The sequence below is a fragment of the Atractosteus spatula genome, chromosome 12, assembly GCF_055471065.1.
Source record: "Atractosteus spatula isolate fAtrSpa1 chromosome 12, fAtrSpa1.hap1, whole genome shotgun sequence".
Classification (NCBI taxonomy): domain Eukaryota; kingdom Metazoa; phylum Chordata; class Actinopteri; order Semionotiformes; family Lepisosteidae; genus Atractosteus; species Atractosteus spatula.
In genome coordinates this window covers 1,060,983-1,074,539 of record NC_142717.1, presented here as the reverse complement: position 1 = coordinate 1,074,539, position 13,557 = coordinate 1,060,983, and the positions used below count along the sequence as shown (strand labels likewise).

The window sequence follows — 13,557 nt, the reverse complement described above, 5'->3', positions numbered from 1 at the left end:
ATCTACATTTCCTTCTACTTATGAACTATCAAGGAACTCCCTGTCAAGAACTACAGCACAGCACAAGCTGCAGCATCCTCTGGACATACAGAGAACAACCTGCTGGAAAGGCAACAGCATCACTTATTCGGTTGGAATTATTTTACCATGGACGTAGCCTAATTTAACTAGTCTTGTGCAGAGGCGACATCTCAGAACCCAGATGCCACAAGCACCAACCACATTTTAAATACGGTCTTATCCACGCCATCACTGAAGCCCATTTTATGCCACAGCTGCCCATACAATATCCTCAGGAAACAACTACTATGCTCTCTGGTTACTGGGGGAGGGGCAGCTTTGGACAGAAAATATGCAAAGAGATGCAAACATTAAAAATACAGGTAATGTAGAACTTTGCTTCAATGAATTGAAGTGGTTTTGAAGAGCTTACTAAATATTACTCTGGTTATATTGAAATTCAAGACTCTTAAAGAACTAAATTGCAAATACCAGATACTGGATAATAGCAATTTATCCACTAAGGAAATAGCTTTAGCTTCACAGCGAGCTTTGAGACTAAAAATGGCAGTGTCAAATAGTTTCAGTAAGAAGGAAGCTCTACTGTACATAGAAATGTGTAGTACTAAACAATAATTAGGTAGACATTATAGCAAAGTTTCAAGAAACAAGTAATTGATTCTGGTTTATTTGAAACGGGTGAAAATGCCTTAAAAGAGGAGTTTCATCTAATATACTATATATTCGTTTTCAGGTTATTCCAAATTCTGAAACGAAAATTAAAAATCTCAGTTCTCTTTAATTAAGACCAATAAATAAAGTTGAGGAGCACAATTTAAAAAAAAATCATTTTCTTTCTTTCCAGGTAAATAAATGACTTTCTTTAATTGATCCGATGAGTCAGAAATGCAGAAGAGACTGAGGAAGGGATTGTTTTTTTCCAAGGCATAATTCAGGAGCACCATATGTATAACTTCAACCAGCGACATGATATACTTAATATTATACAAGCATAGACAAAACTGTGCTATCATTAGATGTCTGCTTACAATAGTCAAGTGCAAAGGAGACGTTTTATTATATTTGACAAAAAGCATTAATCACAAAACTGGAGCTATGAAAATTCTTTAATCACTTAAAACTGCAACCAGACTACAAAAGATTGAAGGAGGATTTCTCTTTATCACTTTCTTAATGCTTTTGGACTTTTCAAAGCTGGCTTAATTTCTCTTACATTATCTCCAGCGATACCACTCGCAACTCAACACCCATATGGGCTCTCCACTGTACCCGCCTCGCAGACTTTAAAAATAACTACTGTTTGCATTACATAATTTGTCGCTTCGAACCGACAGGAAAGCATTCGGCATTATTCCTATTATTAGATTATAATCAAAGATGGAAACATATATTGATCTCTGCTATTCAAATACTTCCAAGTAAAAATGTTAAGTGAAACATTTCGTTTTAGCAAAAGACGCTACAGTAGCACTTCCACAATGAACGAAATCCAGTGAGTGGTCTGTTCTCGATTGCCTTACCACCTTATACATGAAAATTAACATTTTTACGGAAGAACAAAAACTACACAGATACATTTGTTGTGTTTAATTTGAAATTTTGATCTAAGCAGGCTCTTCTCACCATTTTTAGCAATGTTTCTTTTAATCAAAACAACATACTCCAAATTAAAGAGTTATTTAGAAATGTAACGCATGAAACGATCGCGTTACGATGCCGTTGAAAGAATCAATTGTGAATCCACTGAAACAATTATCCTGTTAATCTTGGGTGCTTTGATAATCTACCTTTCTTAATGGTTGGATGTCTCTGTTGATACATTTTGGGGAATGAATTCAAAAAAATATTTACAGCCGTTAATAAAAAAAACCGAAACGCAATACTCGCTGTAGTAAAATTACAAATATTTGTGATATTTCGTAAATTTATAAAACATACATAGCGAAACGGAAAAGTATTGTGTATTTTGTATATTTCTACAAGTCGACAGATATTTAAGTATAATTTATACTTGAATGTTTTAAAATTCGGTTCTGGAATTTACACACAACACTATTTTTGAAGCCACCTCTATCGTCCACATGATCAGATTGCAAATGGTCTGTGTTTCTGCACCTAGAGTGTGTACCAAGGCATACGACCCGCTGTGGGGTTTTACATCTCACTTTAATTTTTGACTTATTTTTAAATTTATTTTATGCTCTTCTCCTTTAATTCTTCTATTATTTTGCGCTGACCACAGAGTTATTGGATTTCCTAATAAAGGGTCTTTCCTAACACTCATGAATTCGGTAAAATTATGATCACCAACACCCTAGAGACATCGCGCTTCAGCCGCGTCCTCTGTCTCTGTGGGCGCCCAACCCAGGGCTCCCAATGTCGGCAATACTGGTGGGTTAAAACACCCTGTCGTGGACCCAAGAAATGCTCATTCACGAAGCCGAGTAGAAAATCAACGTTGTGTCGCACCCCACCCTTCCTAGGAAAGTGGGGCTGTGGTATCACTTTCAACACCCTTCGTCTTTGCCCACAGAGAGCCCATTATGCGATATGGCTTCTTCTAAGAATTCCTCCCGTTTGCAGGGTTTTATCGTCTGGGCTGGGGGCCATTCATGCCCCTTCCCAGAAAACGCAATCAAAACAGTCAAAGGAACGGTTCACGCGGTTCGACACAACAACTGGTCAAAAACAGTTTTCAGAAAAGCCAGTCCGTTTAAACACTCAAGCGCACCGCTTTCTGCAACTCGTTAATTGAACGTGCGACAATAGTAAACCTTTTCTATAAACAAAAAATCTCTTATCTTAAAGACCCCCCCTCATTACCAGTTTACCGGTCACCGTTTAGAAGACAAAAAAAACAAACGAATGAGAACAAAAATAAATATAATGAATACAAAAATAGGAATCCGTTATAATAACTCCGTACATATTTATAGCGTGTTCATCCCAAACGATCACAGACAGATTTACACCAAATGGTATCCGTTTCCTCCAGCCGTGACGTGCCAGCGCGGCCTCAGCTCACGACAGGCATGGCCGGGAACAGCGAACCAGCTCCACCAGCTCAATGAAGTAGGAAATCGAGGGAACCCCAGCAGGGTTAAATCCAAAGTGGACTCCCAGGTTACCACATGCCAGTGCCAGGGGAGGGTTCATGACCAGGCAGTCAGGACCTCAGTTTAAACAGCTGGTGTGGCATCTCCTCCTCCACCTGGGTCACTCAGTCGGGCACCTCTGCCTTGGCTTGGAGGTTCTGACCCAGAGGCAAGAGCTCTCCCTGCTGGTCACCCAGCTCCTGTGTCCATTTCCTCGCAGGACGCCCATCCCGGTACCGACAGCCATCCCTTATTCACCCCCAGAGATCCGACAAGATCAGGCTGCAGGGTGGCAATTCTGAAGGCAGCAACGCTACTGGAGCTTACAGTACATCACACCACAGTTTCCATTACATGAACTACAAAAACTGTGTAACAGTCAGCATCTGACCAGCCCATGAATCCCTTATACTGCATTTAACACTTATGCCTAATATCCAAAGTAAGGGCAGGAGAAAATGACTGGTCAACACTCGAAAAGTATTGGGCCCACGTAATGTTTGTCTCTTCGCCTGGTATATTTAAATAGCACCGAAACAGTTTCAAAAGAATGCTGCCGCCCTGAAGTACCACGTGCCAGCTGAGAGACAGACACTAATGTCATACAGACAGACACACCTGAGAGTCGAAACGCAAAACAACCCTCAAACAAACAGCTGAAACTACGCCTGAGAGAAGCTGCAAGAAGTGAACCCTGGACAAGCAGAGCTGAGGTCACTGCTGGATGAGACTTGTTGTGGATTTCCAGGCCGAATATATGGGGATTACAAGATGGTGGACCTAGTGTCCTTCACTGTCATGTGACTCATTGTTTTTAACTGACTGTGTCCACAGTTTATATCAGACAAACAATCACATCACCAGTGGGCTTTCTGCTAAGCAATTCACCACCGGAGATGAATGTTAAATTTTCCCTTTTCCCCTTCCTTGAAGATCTCGTATTTTAAGGAGGCGATATTTCTGCAGCAGAGCAGGTTAAATGGAAGCAGGGAGAAAATGCGAAAACAGAGCACCATCTGGTGTGCCGGGCACTCGGCCCTCTGCACCAGGGGGTCAAACACACACGATCACTGGGCATGCTCTCTATCACACGGCCACTCCCCCTGCTGCTGACCAGCCATTGTCCCCAGGGCAAAGGTGGAGAAGCTCTGGCAGTTTGAAGTGGCCCAGGTGGGGGAAGGGACATGAGGCTGCTAGTGCAGAGAAAACCCAAGAGATCCAGTGGTGTCCTGAACGCTTGCTTTTGATTTTAAAGAGGGGTTTAAAAGAGAAAAGGCAGTTTAACTACCCTATCACATATATATACATAGCAGCATGAGAAGCTACCTTTTCATCACAACAAAAATAATTGTGCTCATTAGTACTTTATATTCTATGGTTGATATGTGATAGTCTGCATTGTCCATTTACTGGTCTTCTGCTGGTGCTGTGTGGTGCTCCGGTGGAGCTGCCCAGAAGGAACACAGTGCTTCTGTAGCGATGACCTTCTAAAGGCACGGTGAACCAGACCCCACTCCTCCTGCAGCTGTAAAGGAGGATTCTGCACATTACCAGACCAACCAACATCACGTCATCTTACAACACAAAAACAAACGCAACACCTGTGTTACAAAGGATCTACGTAGCTGCACAAAATGTCTATGACATTTATAACTCTCAATGTCTACAACCCTTCTGGTTATTTAAAGGTTTTGCATGTACTCCAAAACACGTATCCACATTGTAACAGGCATGCAAACCAACTAGGACACTCCTTCTTTTTACATGATCATTCTTACTTAATTTATGCACACTAGAGCACTTGAGCTCATGTTGGAGCTGTCCTGAGTGTTTTCCCATTTCAGTGGCTGGAGGAGGAGGTTCTGAAAGAGCTAACCAAACCAAAAGCATCACAGGCTCTAGGGCAGACAGATAAAGCCAATCCGAACGGGACTTTTATGCAAAACAACAGATTTTACAATTTTAGCATGACACCAGACCTGTGGAGACCACAGTAGCATGTGTAAATGCTCATTTCAATCCTTCACGAACAGGATATCTATTTTCTCAAATCCAGAAACAATGGGGCTAAATTAAACCCTTTCTTCTTTTCACAGCGAAACAAGAGCTCTAAACAATAAAAGGAGTTCTACAATTCCAGTTACCCTGTTTACTGGCTTAGAAGAAACACTAACAATTTCTTCCAAAGGGATGCTCATGATATGCTGTACGGATTTAAGTTCTGAGCATGCTCCATTTCCCTCACATCAAAACAGAATTATTTCCTCAAACACAGGTCTGTTTTTCACAGGACACCATGGTCTTATAGGAATTTAGGTTTCAACAAAAACATTAAGTTTACTCAGGAAACCTCAAAGTCAGAAAATGAACTGCAGTGTATAACTTGTACTTGACATCAGCCTCTCTTTCTTGTAAAAAAACAGAACCAACACATTTTGACCCGAAGGAACATAAGGACTTCTCAGAAACAACAGTTATTACGTTGCCATCACAATACTGACTGTGCTGATCAAACACACACTGGGAGAGGATCATGAGATTTGACAGCATACAAAACCCTGGATGATTTTTCAGTAAATTTTAACATAAACATCCCTACAAATTGACCAGAAACATTACTACTTACAACTCATTGATTTTTTTCCCAATTCCTAAGCGTTAGGATCCCAACCTTCAGAAAGTCAAACTAGAGAGTGTAATATAAATTGTCATTCTCTATGCAATGTTGTAAGCTTGTGCTGTCTCTAATAATGTTGTGTTTTTGCCTCATGAAACATCTTTTCAGATTAAATGAATTAAAAGCTTCAGTTATGACTCTCAAAACTCTGTAAAGCTCTAGGATTTTTACAGAAGACACCCTTTCATTAAAAAATGAGTCAATTAGTCGTGGAAAAAACAAGTTTGCAGTTAAAACTGATTGAATATCAAATAAGGATAAAAGGGTGTTTGCCAGTTATGTAACCATCAGAATCTGTTTTTGTTTCGGTACAAAAAAAATCATTTTTTGTTAAATCAAAGGACCGTGAAGTTGGTTAAAAAAAAACAAGCGACTAAATTGCTCTACCAAACAGGCGCCAAAAAAGCTGGAAAACAAGGTTTTAGTGACATAACATGGAATAGTAAACCAACACTTGCTGTGATAAACATGCTTTATTCAAAACGTGCTTCTTCCAGGCATGTTTTGATTCTGAGCCAGTCCGGATTTGGTTGCGTTAACATGTATGTCACTGAAGACTCATATTTGAAGACATGATTCTGCTATTATACAATGTACCGTGAACATAAACCCTGCGCTGCTGCACAGGTCTGATTAATTTTGTGCCTTATTCGGAACAATCGAGGTCTTAAAAGCGCAATATGACTTGCAATACGCAACTTCTGAAGTCAGAGCGCTCTGACACTAAGGTTTATTACCAGTTAAGCGTTCAGCGCCTTGCTGTTCTTTTTTAGAAACCACGCATTTTTAAATACGGGGCTTAGACAGGTACTCGGTGCTTGCGCTAACTGAAATGATACAGCAACCTGACATTCAACACAGAAGAAACTATTAAACTGAAACCTTTCTACAATTTCTGACTATAGCAAAAGCATATGAGAACATTAAAAACCATTCTAAACTTCATATTATGAACTGCCGGAATACTGCTAAAGTCCTCTGACGCACGGACACTCTTCACCGAAAGCCGCGTCTGTTAGGCATCTCTGAAGGAAGGCAGTGGCCACAGGAGATCAGACCACAGCCCCTGGTACAAGTAAACGGGGAGCCACACGGCTCATCGAAGGCCAAAGCTTTGGAAAGACTCACGTTGTGAGTAAAGGACTCAAATCATTGCTGTGAAACGAATCGCGACTGTACGCCCTGAAGGCGAATTCTGTTCCAAATCCCAAACACGGCCAGTTCCGCTCCATCTTTGCCTCCAGTTACATTTATTGGAGCAGGGAGAGTCGCTGGCTTCTGTTCATTTTAATCTACTGACAGTACACACGGAAATACAAATGAGGTCCCTCGCCTCTTTCCCCAACACCTCAGTTTGGTCTTTTGCAAGTGAAGCATCGCGTTGCGCCACGCTAACGGAAGAAAACACACACACACACGGAAAGCCGCACAACTGGGGAAACGCGAACGCGCCGGGGCTCACCTCGTTGTCATGCTGCTGGCAAAAGCTCATCCTGTCCTGAAAGACCGGCAGCAGCGAGTAGCTGGAGTGGAAGGACTGGGAGATGGTGACGGGCGCGTTGGAGTTGTTGGTGCGGCTGGCCAGGTGCACGGTCTCCATCAGCCGCTCGATGAAGTGGTCTTTGGTCAGGCGGACCCGCTGGTGGGCCCGGACGCAGTTGTCGCAGAGGTACTCCTGGCAGTCCAGGCAGTGTGAGGTAGCAGGGTTGCCCTCGTCGCAGGAGCTGCACTGGGGCTCCCCAAGGTGGTGGGGCCGCATAAGGCCGTGGGAGTGGTTGTTGCTCCTGCAGCTGTGTTTGTTGTCCTCCGAGGAGACCACCACGTCCAACAGATTGCTGAACAGGAAGTTCGACGACGGCAGCGCGTCCACCCCGGACTCGGAGATGGAGACCTTCTGGTCACACGTCGGGCACCGGAGCTTGGAGGGGTCGCCGGGGCTCCGCTGCCCTTCCAGGCACTGGCGACAGAAGGCATGGAGGCAGGGCAGGACGTGGAGCCTCCTGGAGGATGAGGTAGAAGAAGTGGAGGTCTGAGATGAGGAAGATGAGGTAGATGAGTTGGAGGAGATCGGAGCCGAGGAGCCGCACAGTTCCTTACACAAGGGACATGTCTGCAGATCGGAATCTGGAAATGAAGCCATTTGCAACACAGCCAATGTAAAGCAGGATCAAATTAAAACGTTACATTGAGGCGTGCGTGTGCCTCCCCCTCTGTTTGTAAACCTTGTTTCCTGTCGTTTAATCGTTTAACGTTCCAGGTTGTGTTTTAAAGCGAAAGACCCAGATCATACCATTGCGTATACATACACACGCGTTCACGGAGGTTTCAGCTTGCCTTTTACATATCGGAATCGTCAGCTAAGTCTTTGGGAAATGTAATTGTCCAGGTAGGGTTAAAAAAAAACGACGCTTCTCCGATAACTTGTCTACGGTCGAATTCAATTCAAAAAGGCGTGCGAATTACGGAAATCTCGAGCGAATTGTTAAAAATTAAAAGTAGCCTGCTCGTTTTGAATTAAGAGAAATGAGATTAAAAAATCAGTTACTGTGTATTAGTCCCCCGCTGTGTTTTTTTTGTTTTCAGATCGCTAGATAGTGCAAATCTATGTTATTTATTGATCTGTTATCATTGTTATCGGTTTATTTTATAATCCTGCGAGATGCAGCGGCAACATTGTTGCGAAACACGAAATCCGCTGTGTGGTTTCTGCTCCGATCCTCCCCCGCCACCGCATGACGACAAGGTTACACACTCAATACGGTAGCAATTTCTTAATCCACAACATATATTTCTTCGCAAGAAATTGTTTGTTTTTTTTCCCTGCCTAGTCCACCATCGGGTCCTCCTGCGCTGCGCCAAGTACGTTAAACAACAGTGAAGTCCGCCTAGGAGCAATTAAATAATTCATCAAAGCATTTAATCAGAAGTAACACGATCTTCTACAGTTTCTTCGTATCGATTTTCTTTTAATATGCGCAACTCTTCGTTTCCATGTCGTCTTCTTTTTTTTCTTCTCAGTCCATCGCCGGACCGAGGTCGGGATTGATTGAAGCAAACATGTAATTACAGAACAGCCCGTTCCTTCACCAAAATTGCACTGTATTTTTCCACTGGCTTTCCTGGAACACCCGAAGGAAAACGCACACGCCGATTCCCCCACCAGTGAGACGGTGTGATACAAGCCGCCGGGAGGGGGGAAAATTTCCTGAACCTTCTCCTTGCATAAATACGCTGTGGTACCATTAATGTGTGTGCAGTACGCTTAGGACGCGTGTTGTTGAAACTGACCAGAATCCCTTTAATCCCGAAAGGAGTGAACACACTTCCGCTTGATCAGCGAGGGGCCGGCCAAGGCGAGGAGGAGCCTGGAGGGGCGGAGAAGCGCACACTCGCACAGCCCTCACGGGCAGATGGGTCCTCGGCAGAGCTAACTAACCAAGCGCACGATTAAACCCGACATACTTTGCATTCCTCCGAAGAAAAACCCAACACAAACACCTCAGCCAGCCAGGCGTTGTGGGCGCAGTTTCGGGCAGCTGCCCCGGACCTGGAGTCGCTACAGGATTGCAGTGAATGTGGTCGCCCTGTTTTTATTTAACGCCGTCGTATGCTGGCAACATTTCGAAGTCCCCCAAAACAGCGCAGAAAGAAGAGGTTGCCAACATATTACAGGGCAAAAGACCGCTTAATTTAATCCTGATGAGTAATGATAAAAAATTACACTCCAGGTATTAAATCTGCTGAAGGGGGCGGCACTCGCACATGTTTACAGAGCGGTTTTATTGTGGCTCCACAGTTACTTTTGTTTAGAACCAATGTTATTACGCGCGATGCATGTATACAAAACACTAAAGAAACCAAGTTAGTTTAATCCCTCACATCAAATTATTTTGGGTTTTTTTTTAAAGGGTGAGATTGTGGTTGTTACTGGAAACAATCTGGACTGAGGAGCGCATTGATGCTGGCTTGTTTTGAAATCACAATTTTCAATCAAAATTCATATCATCTGCGACATTTGCGGAAATGTTTACAGAAGACATTTTGGTGCCACGGCATGATTTTCATTCGTGTAATTTGCTTTAAGTGTGCATGTGCACTATAATAAAGATACATTGAAAATGATTTTGCTACTACAGATTTCCTGCCTGTGCTATTTCATGCCAGTAATTGGTCTTCGCCATTCTCCCACGGCGTCTCCAGTCACGCCCTCGGTGTATCCATTTCCTGCGGGCTCAGCTCCGGCCGTGACGTGACCGCGTCCGTGTAGGCCTGTCCCCCCTCAGCCAGCCCTGTCTCGGAGCGACCCACGCATGGCCACTCGGTTCCTCTTATCTTGTCCTGAGGAAGGGAGTCTGCTCACTTGACCACTTCCGCACCTTCCTTTCCCGAGGAGTGAACACGGTAGATTTTTGTTTCTTGTGTGTCTCATGCATGAGGGACAGCTCTTCAGCTACAGCCTCAGGCGACAGTCAGGAGGATGTTCTGATTAGTCAAATGTAAGAACACAACAAGGCTGGCGAGCTCAGGGAGTCCATTAAGCCCAACCAGCTCGTTTGATTGCCAGTAACCAATTGAACCCAGGATCTCATTCCGGCTTTTCTCAAAAAAAGGTGGGTATTGTCTTCAACAACATGGCTGAGTAAATTGTTCCAGACTCCCAGAACTGTCTGTGTAAAGGTATGCCTTCGTTTCCCAGTTTTACATTCCTGGGAATTCTGTAATCCTTGTGTCCCCTGGTTCACATCTCGCTGTTGAAGATACACAACTCTGTAGGGTTGTCTTAGACAATGCTCGTGTCCGTTTTGACTGCTTGAATCCGATCCTTTCGTAGTCTTCTCTGTTCAAGACTAAAAATGTCTTGTTTTTTTTACCCTTCAAGGTAGGGTGTTCTGTTGAGACTGGGAATCTCTTCTCTGGACTGATTCAGAAACGGCAATATCTTTCTTTTGAAAACGAGAAAGGGACAGATTCCTGTGGTACCCCCTTCACCCCTTATCTACACTCTGTTTCTATCCATTAGCCAGTTCTTAATCCAAAGGTACGCATTTCTACAAATGTTTTCCATAAATCCTGTCTTATTCCTTCATGATCTTCTTTCCTAAAATTATTTAAAAATATAATGAAAAATTCCCAAATAGAACTTACAGGAGAACCCATGTTAAAATACATGACTGAATTTCTTGATTGATTTACACTCTAATGCCTTTTAACATTTTGAATTACCAAACTTAATTTTGAGCTTTTTTAGGGACACAATACATTGCTTGCATTCATCTGAAAAGGGGTACAAAACTCCTGGTAAGACTCTCAAAAGACATATTAAAGATATTGTTAAAGATCATACACATTGCATCCTCTTTGTTTTTATGTTCCTTGAAAAAAACAAACCATGTACCTACTGTACATCAGGGTAGATTCCACAAATCCTGTCACTTTTTAACTTCAAATCTGAATTCAGACAAGGCATAGTAACAATGTTTAATCTATTAGTGAACGTCAACAATTACTTTGTGACTAGTGTGTATTTTTTAAGTCTATTTTCTTGCATGTTCACACTTTTTCAAAGTTCATTGATCAATTGAGACATGTGAGTCCCTGATGACTGTCTATATTGGAATTTCAGTAAATACCCTGACCTAAGGCTAAGGGAAGGCCTTCTCAGCTTGTAAACTGAGCGCTTGCTACCATTTAAACCTTATACAGTAAAAGCCTTTTCAATAGTAGTACTGAAGATGGTTTTCTTTGCGAAGAAATGAGACAAATGTTGCCTGTGTGTAGTAAAACATTTAGGATCCACGACACAGCTGACACGCTGTGAATTTTTCTAAAATATGATTATGAAATGATTAGAAAATGGACATTTTCCTTATGTACAATATTTCTAGGTTTGTTTCTGTTCATCTAACGGGAGGAATTTCACTCCTCAGCCTTTTTGAGGGGAAAAAACACAGAACTTAAAAATGTTTCCAGAGTTCATATTGCATTAAGTGTTTCAAAATGCGGAATATTTTGTGTGCCTGTAATCATCATTTTTTTAATCATATGATATGAAGCTGTTTTATTTATCTGTCCAAATAAACAGTATGCAATAAAAAAGATATTCAGCATTTGAAAAGTATTTCAAAATATTTTGTCACCATATTCAGTGATGTTAGGTTTATGAGAAGTTATATAGTAACATTTCAGTCTGAGGTAGCTGTGGTTTTGTTAATTATAGGTTAAATCATTGAATATGAAATACAGATCTAAACCTCTGAGCTCTAGCCACATATATTAAGTGGTTTGGCAAAAGTACCTATTTTTTCTAGGAATATTCCGTTCAATGTTTTATTTATGTATTTCTATTTTTCAACTGACTATTTTAACTTACTAATAGCTGCAACCAAAATGAAATGGGTTAGAACAGAAAAACCTACATATGAGTGAAGAGATTTGAATGGCATTAATTTTCCAGGAGAAATTACTTACTGCTAAATTATATGGTTGTGCTGTGAAACGTATTTGTCTTCCAGCTATAAAACTGAGATTAACTATGATACTCTAAGTGATCAATACAATTCTGTTTTATGTGTTCTGAACCGAAGGTCTTACTATTTTCAAGAGTGTAAAATTGAAAGATGTGTAATTATTTATTCTGTAAAAGGTCCATATACTGTGCAAAGTCAATTTCTTTCAAAATGTAATTGTTTTTGAATTCCTTTTATGTATAATTTTTCTGGTTTTTTGTATAAACATTTTGGCTGTGACTGACACCCAAAGAAGGCTCCACAATCGAAACGTGGTGTCTCTCTTCTCTTTTCAGCATGGAATAAACCTTTACTTGTTCATTTGCATCTTATGGTGTTATTTATTTGTTAGGCCATATTGTTTGATGTTTGACAAAATCATAATATACAGAAATATATTTCATATGTAGTACTGACCATGAAGTTCCCAGAAGCAAGGTATGCATTGGAACCGCAGCTGTGGAGGGGAGGAGTAAGCAAGAGGCAGCCTTCAGGAGTCACACGTTCACTCTTCCATCAGGCGGTTAGGAGACACGCCTCACGTGGGCAGGCTCTGCCCAAGCCTTCACAGACTTTCTGCTGCAGAGTGAACTTTAAGATTGCACATAGCGCTGTAAGAGCAGCTGGAAAGGTTGCCCCCGTTTCTATAAGCTGGTAAATAACACCAGAGCGATCCAATTCTGTCCCTGGCGGCAGGTACTGTGGGAGAGTGTTGGGAGGCCACTGCAGCATTTCAGAATGATACCTGGGAATACAGCCCCTCCTGTCTGAGAGCATCATTTGTCTTCATGCCACAGTTGTCTCCAGCAGCTTCCCAGATGATGTTTCGCACTGCAGAGCTCCAGTTGTCATTCCCATGCTCAAGGGAAAAGAACACAATGGTTGCTTTGGGTTAATAACTCACATATTGATTCACACGGATTGGCAGCTTCAAAGCAGTTTTTTTTGTACATCACAATTTCAAAGAGCAACACAAAATGCTTTAGAAGCACAAGCACAAGTAGAAAGGTGTCAGCAAGCACAAAAAAGTGCTAGGAAATGATTAAATGTGCAGCAGTGTTATGACTATGCTGATGAATTAATGGAATATAAAAAGAAGACATTTATGGAACATTTGGAAGTAAGCATACAGTATTAAATATCACACAAAATTGTATATTTTCTGAAATCCGTTAGGCCACATTGATTCCTGTGAAATATAGTCTGTTTTGAATAGCAATCAACAAAATATGTCCCATGTCATTCAGTGTCTTGATCA

The 13,557-nt window shown here is 41.8% G+C and overlaps 1 protein-coding gene across 1 annotated transcript in view; it reads right to left on the bottom strand.

Moving 5' to 3' along the window:
- The window catches only part of trim71 (tripartite motif containing 71, E3 ubiquitin protein ligase), a 36,561-nt gene extending 28,547 nt beyond the window's left edge, over positions 1 to 8,014 (bottom strand). Inside the window, exon 1 of the mRNA XM_088929708.1 lies at positions 7,256 to 8,014. Within this exon, the coding sequence (XP_088785834.1) occupies positions 7,256 to 7,933 (678 nt within the window). The 5' untranslated portion in view covers positions 7,934 to 8,014. The remainder of the gene's footprint in view (positions 1 to 7,255) is intronic.
- Between the last annotated feature and the right edge of the window lie 5,543 nt (positions 8,015 to 13,557).